The 18,002-nt window shown below is 54.8% G+C and overlaps 1 protein-coding gene across 6 annotated transcripts in view; it reads right to left on the bottom strand.

Annotated features, from left to right (window-relative positions):
• Positions 1-2,484: 2,484 nt before the first annotated feature.
• Positions 2,485-18,002, bottom strand: part of Arrb1 (arrestin beta 1) — an 80,187-nt gene continuing 64,669 nt past the window's right edge. For 4 of the 6 annotated variants that reach the window (XM_004632515.2, XM_023716618.1, XM_023716617.1 and 1 more), the window contains exons 6-16: positions 16,993-17,052; positions 16,137-16,204; positions 14,474-14,609; positions 13,465-13,549; positions 12,986-13,058; positions 11,164-11,301; positions 10,149-10,232; positions 8,825-8,848; positions 7,336-7,406; positions 6,553-6,604; positions 2,485-5,266 (exon numbers count right to left, since the gene is read on the bottom strand). In XM_004632515.2, coding sequence (XP_004632572.1) covers positions 5,155-5,266; positions 6,553-6,604; positions 7,336-7,406; positions 8,825-8,848; positions 10,149-10,232; positions 11,164-11,301; positions 12,986-13,058; positions 13,465-13,549; positions 14,474-14,609; positions 16,137-16,204; positions 16,993-17,052 — 903 coding nt within the window. In that variant the 3' untranslated portion in view covers positions 2,485-5,154. The remainder of the gene's footprint in view (positions 5,267-6,552; positions 6,605-7,335; positions 7,407-8,824; positions 8,849-10,148; positions 10,233-11,163; positions 11,302-12,985; positions 13,059-13,464; positions 13,550-14,473; positions 14,610-16,136; positions 16,205-16,992; positions 17,053-18,002) is intronic. The other 2 variants (XM_023716619.1, XM_023716616.1) reach the window with 1 other exon arrangement.

Here is an 18,002-nt window from a genome sequence, read left to right as displayed (position 1 = left end):
GCCCTGGTATGGGCCCTGGGCAGAGAGGTTGGGAGACTGCAGGTGCACAAGGGTCTCCTGCAGGTCACATACCTGACCGCTCACAGATATGGGCACAGAAGCCTGCTAGAACTTCGTGAGGGAAACTCACTGCTTAAAAGGTCTCCAGGTGAGCCCGGCCACGGCGTGAGTGTTCTGTGACCCCAGACTTCCAGCCGCCTGGCTGTGGGCAAAAGGGAACCAACCCGGCTCCAGCTTCTTCATTTCCCTCCCCCTGCTGCCCCTGTTGTCCCATAGGCCTGGCTCAGAAAGGGGGCGTCACATGGGTGCAGACAAGTGTCCTGAGTGTGTACTGGACCTGTTTCTTTGCTCTATGGTCCCCTGTGCTTCATGACCAGTATCAAGTGACAAGCCCCATTCTCACTAAGCACAGGGTCCTGCCCACATCAAACCCAGGCCAGAACTTGAGACTTGGTTGGAAAACCATTGTGTGTGTGTGTGTGTGTGTGTGTGTGTGTGTGTGTGTGTGTGTGTGAAAGACAGAAACAGAAAGACAGGCAGACAGACACAGAAACAGAAACAGAGTTAGAGAGAGACAGAAAAAGAGACAGGAAGACAGGGACAGCAAGAGAGAGACACAGGGAGAGGCAGAGATAGTGAGAGAGAAAGAGACAGAATCAGAGACAAAGCCAGAGACAGAGCAAGAGTGTTAGAGAGAGTTAGGCCTGGGAGTGTGGCCCAAGTTCAATACAAAGATACTTTTTATTGGAATACTGAAGCTGCTCCAATGTGAAAAAGCAAGAATAGAACCTGTGCTTGCTGGTCTATGATCAAACCTCGAATGGTGGTTTGAAGTTTTTCTTCAAAACAAAGTCTGAAAGTGAAAGCTCAGTAGGCAAGAGATAAAAGCAGAGCTGTTCTGGGGCAGGGTGGTCTGCAGGAAGGGCTGCAGGCGCAGCCCCTGCTGCCTCCACTCCTGTGTCCCCCAGAGATCCCCTGACCAAGCTCTGCGGCGTACAAGGACTCTGCAGAACATCCCAGGGATTCCACAGTACCTGGCTGGAAAACCACTGTGAAAGAGTAGCTGCAGGTCATGGGTCCCAGGGACCTGTGCTTTGACTTCTCTTTGGGGATGACAAGTTGGGAGAGTGTAGGGGGAAGGTGCTTACCCCTCCTGCAGGCCTCCCTTTGAAGCTGCTGAGTGACGACCCTATAGAGCAAGATAGAGGAGGGGATTTGCCCCACAGGTTGGCTGTGTCCAGTTAGCCAGGAGGAAGGGCAAGATGGTGGAGATGCCAGGGCTAAGATGGTGGCAAAATGCAGGCCCCAGGCAGGCTGAATGAGTGAGGATCAAGGGAGTCTCTTTTGGTCCTTATTGAGTTTAAAAAGAAAAATGATCAAAACAGGCACAGGCCTGTGTCCATGAGACCCTGTAAGAGTTCAAGATGGCGGCCTCACCCTTCCTCCTGGAGGATGGAGGGTGTCTAAGCCCTAGTCACTGGCAGGAGAGCAGCTGCTTCTCTGAGTTACTGAAACCACTGGGGATAGATCAACCAAGGCTCAACTCTTGGGGCAAGAGACCTGGGCATTTGGGGCCCAAGGCCCTCCCAAGTATCACCAAGAAGCCACTGTTGCTCTGGTCAACCCTGGATGGGTCTTTGTAGTCTGAAGGGGAGGAGCAGGCATTTTCTACTTCTCCTCACCCTTGGATTTTGTTGATGGAGCAATAGCGAGGTCAGCTCCCTGACCTGGGGTCACGGCCAAGGCTACCTGACCTCTATGAGGTGAGGTGGGAAATGTGGATGGCCCAGCTCTCAGAGGACCTAAAGTGGCCCTGTCCTCCAGTCACTGCCAACATCCATGTCTTCTCTCTGACCTGAATCCTGCACCCCTGCTTGTAAGTCCTGAGTCGTGTCCACATTTCCCTCTCAGCCAGGTCACCAAGGCCAAATTGACTGGATCTCATTCTGGCTCACATCTACTACGTGAGAAGCAAGGTAAGAGAGGAAGGTTGGTGTGGGAAGATGGCTCAGCCCCCAGTAAGCCCATGGGTGGCCTGGGGCTTTGCCCTAGTACTTGTAGGGCCACGCCTGGGCGACTTAAGAAACAACTGGACAATCAGTCCCCTCTACCTGGGTCCCACAATAAAGCCTGAGTCAGGCAGGGAGGGGACTATTGTTCCATTTAGGTTAGGGAAGCCGAGCCCAGTAATTTGAGCCACCTGCTCAAGGCTACCCAGCTGATTGGTGACAGCCAGAACTGAAAGGTGGCACTGGGGACTTCTAAGGAAATATTTTCACTGTGCCATGTAGGAACCAGCAGTCAGTGGCTTTGCCAGGCAAACCAAAACCAAGATGAGCCCACTCTTGCTTGTCCGGGCAGTAAGGCTGAAGAGGCCGTGGGGGGTTGTGGGGGACTGTTAAGTAACTCAGTCCTTATCTTCCCAGGGGTTGGAGTGCTGAGCCAGCCCTCAGCTTGGTGGAAAGTACCAGTGCAAGGCACAGGCAAACCCCATGAAATTAGGTGTCACCTGGCCAGGTTGATAGCAGAATATAGAAGCCCTACATAGGTCCACTCAATCATTTTAGGGGAGCCTAGGTGTCTGGAAAGACAATCTGGGCCCTTCTGTCCAGGAAGATGCCTAAAAAACACCGGCCTGTGCCCCACAGGACTACAGCATGGCTCCACAGCACGACACCTGGCTGAGGGGCAAGTGGCACCCAAACCCAACCCATGAGCCACCCACGAGGCTGTCCATCCAGTGTCCTCCGCCTCCTGGAGATGAGTCCTGGGCTCTAATTCTCACCAAGGCTGGGTGCGGACCAGGAGCAGCCATGGAGCCTGGAGGCAGTGCTTTCTTCTTACTTTACCTTGTCACCTCCCTCTGGGTATATGAGCTTGCCAAGAACAGCCCATCTCTGTGTCGCCAGCACTAGGCAGAGAGCAGAGAAGCCATCAGCAAAGGATGAATTCAGTTGAATTTAACCACTGCCATGTGCAGTCCTGGTTTAAGGAGCAAAAAGATAGACAGGGCTTGGCCACTTCCCTGCCGCTGGGAAAGCTGCAGTTGACACTGGGCTAAACCCCAAAGGGGAGTGCGACATTGAGGCAGAAGAAGCCAGCCTGGCAGATCTTCTGTGTGCATGCTGGGGGGCGGGGGGCGGAGAGCCTGGCAGGGGACTGGTTACCCCAAACACGAGGGGGTCCCCTATCCAATTCCAGAGGGAGACAGGGGAAGGTACACGCTTGCCACTTGCTGTTCCAGTGTCCTAGGCCTCTACAGCTGTCCAGGAGGGGCACAAACTGCCCAGCCAGCTCTAGCAGGAGCTGGATACCTGGGATGCTTATAGGTAGGACCCCAGGCTAGCCAGAGGAGTGTGACTGCCACGCACTCAGCTCTGACCTGGGAAGGGGTCCCTTGGGTTGGGGGTTTATGAGGTCACTGGGAAGGGCCAGGCGACAGGGTCATTTCACCATGGGAAATGGCTGCACAGCCCCCAGCTGGATGTGCCAGGCTGGGACAAAGTTCCGATCCAACTTGAACAATGCCATTGTGCATCTCCCTTTCCAGGCCAAGGGTGGGACCACGACAGAAAGAAGCTTCAGGGTGTCTGAATCCTTGTGGAAAGACAGGCCGGGAGGTCCTGGAGGTTCTATCACAAGCCCCCCACCCAAGCCTCAGCTAACTCAGCTCTGTCCCATCTTGTTATAGCCAGACTATGGCCACAGCTTCATCCCAGGCAAATTCCTGGCACACAAAAAGGGAGCTTCCCAGGCCCGGAAGAGGAACTCAGTGCCGGGCAGGACCCTGCTCTCTGAGGTCTGGAGGCTAGAGCAGTCAGCAGCCCCAGCTCCACACAGCACACCAGAGCGCTAACATTCAGAGTCTCAGAAGCCAGAGCTGGGAGGCCTTTTGAGGTCATCTGGTCAAACTCTTCTTGGTTTTCCAGTGAAAAACTGAAGCGCAGAGAGGGGAAGAAACTTGGCCAAGGTCACAGAGCAAGTTAGCATCAAAGACCAGACAAGGATGGATACCTTTTAACACTTTCTCCTTTATCAGCTGTCTGCCCTGTTTTCCTGCGAAACGTGCTAGGTCCTGATCACACCAACACCAGCTGATGGGTACAGGGTACCCATGACACAAGGGGAAAAACGGCAGCCTCCTGCCTTTAGTGGAGAGCACCCAGGAGCCTCCACCCACTGCAGAATATGCCCTCTGTGAGGGACAGGGGCCTCCGGCTTTCCCTTTCCCACCTGCAAGGCCGGCCCAGTGCGCAGCCTGGAGAGTGCAGGGGCAACCAGGGAGAGTGGTGGCCCAGCTCCCTCTGGCTGTCCAGCCTCGCTCCCAGTGACCATCTTAAATCCACAAAGAAAGGGAAGTAAGGCAGACTCGCATCTTCCTGCCCCCACTTAGGAAGCGCCCTGAAGCTGGGCTGGCTGAAGACCCCTCTCCCTCCCGTCTCTGCACAAGGCAGCTAAGACACCACGTTCTGACAAAGCAGAGATGTACTTGGCTAGTTCACACAGCTGGCCTCAGCCCGGGTGTCTGCTGGTACGAAAGTTCATCCACTGTTTTCCTCCATTCTGGCACCTACAAGGTTTTCACCAAGGCCCCTTAAGGTGTGGGGACCTGGGCAGGGGTGAAGGTGAAGGAGGAGAGGTCTTTGGTGGGTCCAAACTGCAAAAAGGCATTGGGAATCTACCCAGCTCACAGCAGAAGGGCACCTGTCCCCGTGCTCATCCTTCAGCTGCCAGAACCGTGCTACCACCTGGGACTCCAGACATCTGCTCCTACGTCCTGAGCGCCCCTGCCACCTGAGTGCTCATGCCCACCACTGCCGCACCCCTCCTAGGCACTCTCCCCTTTTCACTCCCCATTTCAAGCCAAATCCCGAGACCCATGTCATGGTGGCCTTTCTGGGATGAGCATGAAAAGGGGAAAGGAGTGCAGAGGTGACTTGGGAGAGGGGTGAATTCAGTGCACTGTGGGCTTGTTGGCATGGTGATGTGGGGCCAGTCCTGAAGCCAGAGGTCCATCACCAAGACCTGGAGGCCATGAGGCCCCCTGGTAGAAACTGGAAGAACAAGGGGGAGGGGGGACCAGAAGGGGAAGAAGACAAGTGAGCATCCGAGTGCAGGAGAGTGGCCCGGAGCTGCCGGGGGAGGCCGGCCCGTCTATCTGTCATTGAGGTGTGGGGAGCCGGTAACATCCTCCTCTTCCTCTTTGTCATCCTTTATGCCTTTCAGTCTCTGGCGGGCAAAGTCCTCAAACACAATGTCGTCATCACTGGTAGGAGAGACAAGGAAAATGTGGCATGTTTGCAGGGGCAGGGAGAGGAGGCAAAGGCAGGGGCCTGGCCCGATGCAATGCCCAGGGGCCAAGGAGAGAACCACACTCTGGGGTCTCTGGCCTCTGGGCTGACCTAGAGCAGAAGATCTGCCAGGTTGGCACCTCAGCATGCCTATATGTAGCCACTGGAACAGCCACTTCTGGGCCTGGGGATGCAGTAAGATGCCAGAGGGACACAAGCCTGACTTTCATGCCTAGGAGCTAGAAAACTGACCCAGTTTTGAGGGTATGAGTGAGACATGTCAACTGGAGAAGCAGAGTGGCTCTGGCCAGGGGAAGGAATTATTCCCACCATGAAAGGCCAGGCCACCAGGGCTCCACAGCATATCTCAACCCCCCCTCACCCCAGAAAAGCCACCCACACACCAAGCTACCCTTAGGAAGGAGTGGGCTGGACTTCATGGAAGAGAAATCTGTGACATGCCTTTTCCTGGAAGTGTTAGTTCACATGCAACCCAGGTAGGGGAGGGGCTGACAAACCTACAGAGGGGCCCACGGCACGGTAGGCTTGGGGTCCTAAGTGGGGCTGCAGTACTAAAGTGCTTCCTTCCCATCATAAAGCATGCACTCTCTAGACCAGGCTGGGCCCATCCAAGCCCCCTGCCCCGTGGAGTTCAGCCAGCAGCATGGAGCTTCCTTATGGAATGACTCAAGACCCATCTCCCAGATTTCTCCCTCAGCACAAAGCAAGGGCAGCTTTTGGAGCTGGCGCAAGAAAACTGCTTGGCCCGGAAGGTGATCCATGCTGTTGGCCCAGGTCCTCTCTCTCCAGCCAGTCCAGAGCCACAGTGGCCTTCCACCGCAAAGACATCCTCATCAGGTGGTCCACAGGAGTCAGAAGCAGCAGGACCCCAGACCCTTCCCCACCCACTGCCTGCCCCCACCTAATGGGCATGGCGGGGCAGGAGAGCAGATCCAGGGCTCAACCAGCCCTGTGTGAGCTGAGCAGGTGCTGTGGATGGACGGACGGACTGACGGACGGACGTGCAAGAACGAGGGGGGAAGACAGACCCCACCAAGGCAGGAGGAAGAGGAACAGGCACGGAGGGTCCTTCAAGTCACATGCAGGCAAGTGGGTTGCTGAAGAGGCGAGCAGAGATGGCTCTCAGCAGACGGGGTTAGACCAGCTGCTCCTCGGGGGTTAATAAGCATATATGCAAATGACCCTTTCATAGCAGCCCCCAGGCCCACCCCCAGACATCTGCAGGCAGGGTTCAGCTTACTTTGTGTCCAGTTCTATGAGATTGGTGTCCACTGGCGCCTCATTCTCTGGAACTGAACACAGGACAGCAGGGCACCCAGAAGTTAGTGAGGGTTGGGGATGGTAGGCACAGCCCCGACCCTGGAACAAGCAGGCTAATATGGGGAGGGCAAGGATGAAAGGAAAGGGGAAAGGCGACTCATCGAGGCCACAGAACACCCCTGATCATCTTCAAGGCAGGGCTGTAGGGAGGGCCCCAGCCCCACTGCAGCCACAGGACTTGGGTAGGCTTCCAACATGACTTGCACTCGCGCATTCATGACTTTTGCTGACTCAAAGGCAACTTTTTCTTTTTAACACTTTAACCTCTCTTGAGCTTGGAGTGTGTTTTATAATCACTGGCATTTTACAGTTTAATCATAGATGTGCTGTCCCTCTAAGATTCAGTGAAATATGACTAATTGATTATCCCTTAGAAAGTGATGGAAATGGGAGTCCAGAGGCGATCTTATCCATACCCCCCTTCCCCTACTCTGGAAGAGGAGAGTCTGGGCCTGTGTGGGGCCAGTGTGTTCTGTCCTCTGCTCCCAGCCTCCCTCCTCCATGAAGAACAGAAGGTAGGGCTCTGTCTCCCAGCAGGGTCAGAGGTGGGAACTGTGGGCTCCCTTGGTTGCTGGGGGAGGACGACACTGGGCTGCAGGCTAGTCCTGTGGAAGATGGGGTAACGGGGTCAGGTGGCAACCAGTGGAGAAAGCAGCCAGCTGTCTGGAAACCCCCACACCAGTGATCCATCGCTCCCGCTCACCTTCCCGACGCGGAGGTTCTTCTTTGGGTTTAGGGTGCATTAAGGTGAAGGGCAGTTCCACAGCCACATCGCTGAAACACAGACCCAAACCCATGAGCCCCAAGAAGTCAGGCTGTGAGCTCTGACGCCCTGTCATCTGGGGCCCGGACAGGGTCTGTGCTCAGGGAGGCAGGTCCACACCTCATCCGCACTGTCTAAGCCTCAGGCTCTCTTTTGCTGCCTTCAAAAAGAAATGGAAGCTTCTCTTGTTCTGAGAAAGAGTTCTGCAGGCTGGGAAAAACCTTGCTTCAGGCTGTGCAGCCTGTGTCTCTGGGTGGCTCCACAGGTGCCTCTGGGCCCTGCCCACCTGCAAACACCAGAGCGGTCCTGGCGCTGCCCTTCTCAACTCCTCCACTGCTCACCTAGGAAGCCTTCCCCTGGACCGTGAGCGCCTCCGGGCACAGCTATGGCCCGTTAGCCTTCTCAGCCTGGGCCCAGTGGAAGGGAGAGGCACGGGAAAGGGCACAAGGAGTGCGAGCAGGAATGTGCGCTCCACCAGCCCCTCCTTCCCCAGTGGAGCATTTACATCTGAGACTCGCTGAGCTCATCTGGAAAACAGGGACAACAAGGCCAACCTTCCAGAACCACTGCAATGGCCAGATGTGGGTAAAAGACCTGACTACACTGTGAGGCTTGTGCCCATCAGAATTGTGACTTCCCCTCATCGCAAATACGGGGATTTGATAAAGACGATCAGAAATACTTGACTTTCTGTTTGTTTTTGTTTCTGAAGAGGACTGCTTCTCCGGGCTACTTGGAACGTGAGCCATCAACAGATCTGGTGGAAGGTGGAATGTACCAGCCTTCACGAGGCTGTGCAGGGTCCGGCAGGGAGAACCTGTACCTCTCTGCCTTCTACCAGGTCAGCTCTGCAACAGGCAGGGGCGGGGCGTGCTTCAGGACCTGCCGCACCTAGCACGAGTCTGACTCATAAAGTCTTTGCAAAGATTTCACAGGATGAACACTGTTGCCATGGCTTGACAGAAACAGGCCAAATAGCCATGTTTGCGACTGTTGCATTTTGGGAAAACAAGCTCATCCAGCTGGTCACAGGGAGTCTTGTCTACAGAAACAAATGGGCTTCTCCTTAGCGACACACAGCCATTAGTCCATTCTTCTTATAGAAGCCTGCAAGCCACAAAGCCTGCGTTTCTCCTAAACATTCTAGAATTCAGAATGCATTCTAGAGGTTCTCTCAGAGCCACTCCCCAAATCCTCGCTGTCTGTAAAGGTCCCTGTCATTCAAGTGGGATGGAAGAGCGGGGAAAGGTATTTCACAAAGAAAACATGGACTCCCGTCTGTCTTGAGAAGGTTCCAGCCCTGAGCCCTTGGTCTGCAAAGACCTCTAGATTCTTCCCCACCCAGTGTCCCCTGGTTCTGGGCAGTCAGGCCAGTGGTCTCCAGGCCTCCCAGGAAGGCAGCTCAAGCAGGGACAAGGAAGGACTTTACCTGGATGCAAGATCTCCCAACAGGCTGGGTGGGTCAGAGGAGGCGGGAGGAGTGGTCAGGAGAGAACACAGAGAGAAAAGAGAAGGCACATTCATTCACCACCTCGGCTGCCCCAGAGCAACCAAGGGACGCCCCCACCCCAGTGGAAGGCACACCCAGGGCGCTGAGGGTTTCAGGATGCCCCTGGGACTGAGCACAAGCCCAGCTCAGCACACTCCCTGAGCCCCACAGTCCACAGCTCTAAAAGAGGCTTTCCCACCCCAGCACTGTTGGGTGGCACAAGGAACCATGTTGGGGTCACCAGGAGCTTACAGAAGATGATAGGTCCTGCAAGGTCACAGGATACAGGATTGGGATTTAAAGATGTCCTAAAATTTGTGATCAGTGTTATTCTAACGACTAAGGGGACTCAATGTCTAATGTCATTTAATGTTTCAATCTTTCCCTGGAAATTTATGAATCAAATTTAAAAAAAATCTTCCAAATTAGAAACTTTATTTTTTTTTAATTTTTTTTATTTATTTGTGTGTGTGTGTGTGTGTGTGTGTGTGTGTGTGTGTGGCCAGCTCAGTCCACCAGGGGGCAGGGATGGCTGGCATGTGGTGCTGGAGGATTGAACCGCGGTCCCTGTGCTTTGCTAAGCTTGTTCTAAGTAGATGCTTTAGACCACTGAGCCATCTCACCAGCCCCAAATTAGAAACTTTAAATCCTAGGTTTACAACACAGAAGCCCAATTTATGGAGAAATGGGATTGTCTTCTGAGTCTCCACCAAACTACCGAGCAGTTTGCCCTGTGCTTCAGGGCAAGGAATACTTTGGTCCTCTGCTGGGACACCAGCCCTTGAGAGGAGGGGAGAGGAGGAGACTTCAGGAAGTAACTGGGGAGTGTTTCGGCCTTTGTCTCCATTGTAAAATGGGAAAGTCCACCAAAGTAGCAAATCCAGAATCCAGCTCTGGCACTCTGATGCCCAAGCAAAGCAGACGCGGCGGGAATAAGGGTGTATGTCATGCCCCGAGAAGCCGTGAGGCACGGCAGCCTCGGGCACCCACAGAATAGACTCAGATACCATCCTGCTTCATGCCCACTCCATGCCAGGGCCAGCCTGGGAGAAAGATGAGTTGGAGACAGGGAATGAGGTAGAGGGTGGGCACTAGAGGACAGGAATTGGGTTGTTGGAAGGGGATGAGAACCGGAAGGAGGCAGAGAGGAACAGGAAGTGCTCCATCCCCCTTCCTCCTCCACAGGAGGATGCAGTGAGAAGGTCTGACACACAGGCAGAATGGGGTGGGGGGCTGCAGGGGGCCCTGGGGAGCAAACACTCACCCGCCCCGAGACACCACCAGCTTCACTTTCACTTTGTAGGAGACAATGATGCCCAGGATCTCACGGTTGGCTCCTTCCCTCAACCTGCAAGGCAACACGAATTAGCTCGCTAGGAAGTGAGATGCAGCAGGCAATGGGGCTCAGGAGGGGGCACTGCTGCCCACTCTTCTCCTGGGGTACCCAGCTGCCATGTCCCACAGAGCCTAGTGTGGGCCTCAACCTGGCCCATCAGAAGTGACAGTGAGCTAGCTGTGCATTCTCTCAAAAAGCCAGAACTCAAGAGCCCACACCTCCCAGCGTGGCCCAGTGGCACAGTGAGGGGGTGCTCCCCCACATTTGTGCTCAGTGCCCTGCTGGCAGAAAGGGTCATCTGAGAGCTCAAAGAGGGTGAGGGCACTGGGAGCTGAAGGTGTCGGGGAAAGTGGTAGCCAGGAGCTGGTGGCTCCGCGGGGTCTTACAGGCAGGATTTCAGCTGAGGTAAAGAAGAGGGAAAAGGCTTGGCGGGATGGGGCCTGCCTATGCTGGGAAGAAGAAAGAGTCAGGCGGGCCTAAGCGTAGAGTCATCTGGGGTCGGGGTGCTGAAGACCCCAACAGGGAGGGTGAAGAAGGCATCCCACATGCTTGGGTTTAACGAGCCCATGCGTTGGCAGTGGCCACGCAGCCCTGGGATCTCTGACCTGGAGGGCACCCACACCTGGAGCCCTGGCTGCAGAGCCAGATCTCTGCAGACTCCCTTCAGTGTCCCATTCACCCCATCAAGCTAGGACCTCTTGGGAGCCAGCCCTTCCCTCCAGCCCCAGAAACACTGCTGCTGGCTAAGGACCCCAGGCCGCGAGCAGGGCTGGCACCGACTGAGTGAGCCAGACCCTGTCCCCGCTGCTCTTGGTCCTCCTTCCTGATCGGTCATGCTCCTGCACACAGCCCTGGGAGAGGCGAACCTGACCCTTGTCTCCGCACAGATGGATGAGGGAGGACTCAGGGTCCAGGCACCAGGGACTAGGAGGGCGGTGCTCACAGGGTGCTGGAGGCCAAGTTCGTGTCCTCGTGCTTCAGCTTCCCATCCAGGGCCAGGCCCCGCTTCTCCCGGTTGTTGGCCAGGAAGGGGGTCAGTGTGTAGACCTTGCAGAACGTTGAGCTCGGCGCCACTGTGTCACTGAAGGAGGGAGACAGGCATGAAGGGCACCCTTCCCATGCCAGCTCCTGCCTCAGCCCCAACCCAGGCTGGGCCCAGCCCAAGCCTGTCCCTGCCAACCTATTCCCCTCACCCCCACCTGCAGGGACCATGTGTACCAAGCCCAGCTGTAACAGGGACACCACTGCCACGTGGAAGAGGCACACCTGCCCTCCACACAAACAGGACTGACCCTGGGCCAGGGAACAGCACAGCGCTAAGCATACACTTATTTAAAAACACAACTATACGTAAACAATGACAGAAGCTATTAGAAACCCAAAAGCCACTCCCTACGCCCTGCAATTAAAACTTCACTTGCTTTATGGCAGCTCCACCCTCCTCATGCGGGCACATCTCTCCACCGTGGACACAGCACTTGGATTATTCAGTTTTTAAAATTTTTTGATTGTTCAATTTTTGAATCTTTTTTTTTTTTTTTTTTCAGTACTGGGGATTGAACTCAGGACCTTGCGCTTGTCAGGCAGGCCCTTAAGCCGCTGAGCTATCTCCCCAGCCCTGATTGTTCAATTTTTATTTGTTTTTTGTGCTTTGCCTATTTTCTCCCTTTCATCAAGACAACTGCTGTGCGGCACACAGTACGTAGGCTGGCCCTGGCACCACCCTGCTCAGGCCCTGGCCAGCTGCATGGCGGAGCATGGACCCTTCTCTGACCCCATTCCCTTATCTGCACATCAGGGCGGCGGCAGCCCCAAGCCCCCAAGACTCCATGAGAACAGACTGTACACTCGCTGAGCACAGTGGCTCCTTCCTGGGCCGCACGAATTGCACGGATGTGCACGTCTGTGGGACCTGAGGGCCCACTTAGGGCCTACAGACTGCCCTGGCTCTGGGTTACTTCTCCACACTCCTCACCAAGAATCTATAACTCATGACTTTGAAGGTTTGTTTTCTAATACCAAACAAACCTTCAAAGCCATGAGTTATACATCTAGTAATAGGGGACTATCTGATCTAATTACTTATAGGAAACTAAATGCTATCTCAAAGACCTTTTAAAACTGTCTTTATGTGGCAAGAAATATCAATTCCAATTATATACGCACATACTCAGGTAACATTACATAAAGTGCAACTGTCCCTCCAAAGCGCAACTGGCCGGGTTAAAAAAAAAAAAAAAAAGTGTGTCTTCTATGAACACGTATAACCCCTTTAGGTAGTTTTGTAAACGCCTTTGCTTGAGATTTGGCAACCATAGCAGCTTGCCTCAATCTAGATATTTTTTATAAAATTACTCTTTGTCCTCCCACACACAACCCCTTTTACCCAGGGAGCTGGATGACTTCTCTATCAGACAAGAAAAGCTGTCCCCGGTGCCTCCCACTCTACCCTGGCTCCCAGGGAGCTCAGAGCAAAGTTTTCCCTCCCACCTCGGTTTCTGGTGCAGTCTCGTCTCCACAAACCCAGGGCCCTCTCACGTGTGAGCCCTTATCGGGCCCCACTGGTCTTCTTTGACCATAGTGTGTACGACATTGCTGAGAAATCAGATGGGCCAGTTCTGGAAAGTTCTTTACAATCATCTACCGTGAGTGGCAAGGAAGCCTGAGGCCCAGCCTTCTGCAGGTGAGCAGGGCCACCCGAGCAGTGGCCAGAGCTAGAGCTGCTCTTCTTCCCACCCAGCTGCAAGCCGGTCTGGATCACTCACTCAGCCTCTTCCATGGCCACGGGGCACTTGTACTGCGCTGTGTTGAAGAGGCAGATGTCCGCATACTGGCGCACTGGTTGGGGGCAGGGACAAAAGGGTGGAAGCACATGAGCAAGGGGCCACTTCAGGAGGCACTTCTGGCCTCTTCCCTCAGCCTGGGCAGTGGTCAGAACCCACCAGTCCACTTCTGCATGACATCACTCCACCCTCCACCCAGAGGGGAGCCCCCAAACATCCACTCCGCCCCCTAATCTAAAGGTTTCCCCTCAAGGATTTCCCAGAGTCCAGGAAATCTAGAGATGGCCTGACCAGGAGACCACAAGAAACCGGGCACCAGCCTCAGAGTCCCCATGTGGCCCAGAGGTTCGGGAGACACTAATGGAAGGTGTTCCAAGGCTTTTGGCAAGGGGCAAGCATCCGATCAGACCAGCCCCTGGGAGGGGGCTTTGCACCCCAGAGCTGAGGCTCTCCCAAAGTACCCGAGATCTTGATCTTCTTCACTGTCTTGTTGGTGTTGTTGGTGACATGGACGTTGACACTGATGGGTTCTCCATGGTAATAGATCTGGGAGGCAGCAGAAAGGGGAATGTCTGCTGGGAGGACACCAGCCTGGTAGCCAAGGGAGAGGGGAAAGCCTTCCTGGGGTTCCCCAAGGCTTAGCTGTTCTAATGTTTGCCCCAAGCTCATTAGCCACTTTGTGCTCGTATGAAGGGGACACAGAAACCACCAAGTATATCAGCCTTCTAATCCCTTGGGTGGGGGGAGCCAGGAAGATGGCTCAGTGGACTAAGTGCTTGCCTGGCAAGTGCAAGGCCCTGAGTTTGATCCCTGGTACTACCACAGGGAAAAAAAAAAAAAAATGACCAATCCCTTGGGTGACTCTTGAAAGATATTTGAAGTAGGTGACATTCATGCCTCTAGTCCTGACCTGGCCACCAGCAAGAATGACAGCAACGGGAGGAAGGGCTGGCTATCCTCACAGGGGCCCCAGCTCTGAGGTGGCACTGAAGGCGCTTAACTGCATCTCACCTGGGCATCAGCCATCCCCAGGAGCAAGAGGGTGCCTAAGCCCAGGAGGGGCCTGTCTATATACCCAGCAGGTTTCAGTCCACGGTTCAAAGTTCCCCCATTTCTACAGGGTTTGCAGTTTCATGGCTCAGGGTTAGGAAACATTATGACAAGGAGTCCAAAAGCACCACTGTGCCCTCCTCTGACAGTATGGCTGGTCTTTAGCATTTGGGCTGAAGCTCAAATTTGGTGGACATGAGAGGACAGGCCAGACCCTCCCCAAAGCACTCTGCTTCCTTCCACAGCCAGTTTAGCCCCCGGGCTCATGTCTACCTCTGCCACTCCGTTAAGAGAAGCCTCAGTTCCCCAAGCCCCATAGTCCCAGGATTTGGGGATGGGCTCCTGGCTGAGGAGTCCTCAAGGCCAGGAGTAGCGGGTCTGGGAGAGCAGTCCCCACCCCTGCCAGGTCCCAGCTCCTACCTCCTTATCCAGGGAGGCCTCCAGGTGCAAGGGTTTGTCTGACATGAGGAACTGCCTGGTGGTCTCGGCTGTGGGCTGGGGGCCAGGCCTCTCTGGGGCATATTGAACCTTCCGGATGACCAGACGTACAGAATTTCTAATGGAGAAGGACAGTGGGAAAGATGACCTGAGTCACTTGCCTCCATTCCTTCTCTGCAATTCCTGCATTCCTATCCTGCGCAGGAGGCTGCTAGAGCCCCCTATCACTCAGAATCCAGCCAACTGTGGAGGCTGGCCTAGGGTCTTGGTGTCACCTGGCCCTAGTCCATCCTTGCCCACCCTGTGGCAGCACGTCTCTGGGTCTGCGTCCTGGTACTCAGCAGGGTGAGAGGAGAAGCACTGTTTTCACTTCCTCTCGGTGTCACCTAATAGTGAAGTATCTCCAGCACCTATGGCAGCATCTTCCATAAAATAAATACCTATAGGGCTGGGGTTATGGCTCAGTAGTACAGTGTCTGCCTAGCACGTATGAGACCCTGGGTTCTATTTTTAGCAATGCAAAAAGAAAAGCAGAAGGGACAGGGGCCCGATATGAAATAGATATTTCCAGAAGGCTCGGAGGCTAAAGAGGAGTGTGGGCCCAGCTAGAGGGTGTAAGCCAGGGAAGAGGCAGCTCAATGAGGCAATGCAGGCTCCAGGTGTGAAGAGTTCAGGGAGGGGGACGGGGATCAGGGAGACCCTCTCATGGCGCACCGGGAGTGCGGGCATCCCCACCTCCCCAAGCTAGCTCCACTCTCTAGAATACTCTCTTGAGTGCATTTACTCTTCTGTGCCTCGGTTTCCTCATCTGTAAAGTATTGACAGCAGCAGGACCTAGCTCCTAGGACCTCTATGAGAACTAAATGAATACAGGCCTGTCTGGACCTCTGGACATGTTTGGTACATGTTTGAGGAATGACAGCTACTACCAGCATGTCACCCTTACAAGGAAATTATTGCTGTGGTCCTAAATACCCCCTTGGTGGTGGGGTGAGGATGGTGGCTCTCAGTGTTGCCTCTGCTCCTGTGCACTGGTCAGGCCCCCTGACACAGCCCATTGCACCCTTCCTTCTCCTTGGCCTGATGTCTTAAGAGGAAAAGGGAACAGATTCAAGAGAGGAGAGTCTCATCTCCCTGCGCTGCCGAGCCAGCGGCCTGGGCTGTGGATAGAGGCCTGCAGTACCTCCAACAGCCACCAGGTAGCAAACAGCCCGCTCCGTAGGAGGCTGCTGTGCAGGGCAGGGTCAAACCCAGGAAAGGCATCACCGAGTAGGGGCCAGGTGATTCCGGCCCACAGGAGCAGACCTCCGCTCCCCGAGACACGCCCCCCCACTTCTCCCGAGTGGGTTCACCTTCCGTTCCCTCCCAGGCTTAGGGTCCTCCAGGACATGCAGGCCCCACCTCCGCCCATCACCTCCCAGGAGGAAACCGGAAATGGAGGTGGCCTAGAGGCATCTAGCTCAACACTGAGCACAACCTGCAGTGTATGGGGTTTTTCCAAAAATAAAAAGACCCACAATCTGGAGGGGAGGACGCTACTGGATGGTACTGTAGGAAGAGGTCGCCACGGCTCAGCTCTCCTCCAACTCGCCCCTTCCCCCCGGCTGTCCCCTCCCCTCCACACCCAGAGCCCACGCCCAGACACCTTTTGTGGATCTTCTCCTCCAGGTTCTCAGCACAGAAGGCTTTGACTTCATAGTCCACGCCACAGGCCTGTGGAGGAGGCAGAGCTGCCCAAGGGGCCTTGGGGTGGCAGGGTCTCCAGCACGGGGCCCACCCAGCCTCCCATTGTACAAACCAGGCTGCTGGCTAGGAATACCCAGCCCCTGGGCCCTTCACACACCTGCCCACAGAGCTGCTTCCAGAACCCCGGACTGTTGTCCCAAGATACCCCAGCAAGGTGCTATTCTTGGGACTCCTGCCTCCACCCAGGTGGCTGTCCCCATCCAACCAGCACCCAGAAATAGCAACAGACAGCAGGGCTGGGAGCTCCTAGAGGGTACATTACCCTGCACTGGGGGTCTTGCTCAGTCTTCCTAACAACACAGACGGCACATCCCGCCATCTCTGCCTCAGAGATGAGGAAGTGGACTCTCAGGTCTGGGCAGGGGACACTAGTGGTACCATTTCTTTCAAGCCTCAGTTTCCCCATCTGTGACACAGCGGGCTCATACCACCATGTAAGGTTTCTGGGACTGTGTGAGCCCAGGTGAAAGTCCTTAGAACATTTTGGTCCTGTTGCAGTCAACGCCAGGGCCAGCAACAGTGACTCAGGAGAGCCTCTGACAGGTCATGTAGGGGTGAGGCCAACCTGTGGCCTTGTCTGAATAGTTGTCCAAGACAGGACCAGCAGGCCTAAACCCAAGGAAGCTTCAATGGGGGGCCAGGAGGTGGGATGCGGGGGATGATCTTGAGTGTCCAGCACTTCCCAGGGAGAAAGCTAGAAAGCTGGAGACACGAGAGCCCTGCAGCCACACAGAGGCCCATTCAGGGTGACTTGCCTTCCCGGTGTCTTCTGGCCCTGGCTGCAACGTCACTGAGCAAGGGAGGTTCGGCGGGATCTGTTCAGAAGACACAGAACCAGCTGTGTCAGAGCTACCCCTACCTTGCCTGAGCCTGCCTCACCCTCGCCACTCCCGCACACCTGCCCCACCCAGCCCCCAAGGACAGGTTATGTCTCCCGGAGAGGCAAAGCGCTCCTAGAGTGGGCCAGGTCCCCCCATCAGAAGCTTCTCCAGTGAAGCCAAGGATTTGAATCTTTGTTTTCTTTAAGGGGTAAGCCCAGAGCCAGTCCCCACAGCATGGCTGGAAAATCTTTTCATGGGGTCTACTGTGGAGGGCAGAACAATGGCCCCCAAAGCTGCCCATGTCCTACTCCCTTAAATCGGGGACTCTTACTGGACAAGAGGAACGTGGCAGTTGGGGTTATGTTAAGGACACCGAGATGGGAAGAACTGCCTGGATAAATGAGGTAGGCCTGGTGTTATCTCCTGAGTCAATCAAGAGGAAACAGGGAGCTGAAGAGGCATCCGTGCCAGAAGGAACGTCAGAGCCTCCACTCTCAATCAATGAGGAGCCCACGCCATGAGGAGATGGACAGGTGAAGAGCCACAGCGTGGGCGCTATTGGACAAGGACATTGACTGTCCCCCAGGAAAAGCCACACCCACCAAGCCCTTGACTTTAGCCCCATGAAGCCCATTTTGAACATCTATCTGACCTTCAGGGCTTCAAAGCTGTGCTGTCTTAACTAGTGTGTTTACTCATCACCAAATTTGCAGTATTTGTGACAAAAGCCACAGAGAACTACTATAGCTGCACAGTGGCTCTGCTATTTCCACTCTATTCTCAAAGGCTTAGAGAAGGGGAGAGGACTGCACTGTACCACAGAATCAGTCTAAGAAATAAGAAATTTTGAAATTCAGAATTGTGGGGCCAGGGATGTACCTCAGCGGCATAAGCCCCTGCCTGGCAAGTGCAAAGTCCTGAGTTTGATCTCCTGTACCGCAAAG

The sequence above is a fragment of the Octodon degus genome, unplaced genomic scaffold (assembly GCF_000260255.1).
Source record: "Octodon degus isolate 3935 unplaced genomic scaffold, OctDeg1.0 scaffold00049, whole genome shotgun sequence".
Lineage (NCBI taxonomy): Eukaryota > Metazoa > Chordata > Mammalia > Rodentia > Octodontidae > Octodon > Octodon degus.
Note: the sequence above shows the minus strand (reverse complement) of the source record. Positions and strands in the feature narration are given on the sequence as shown.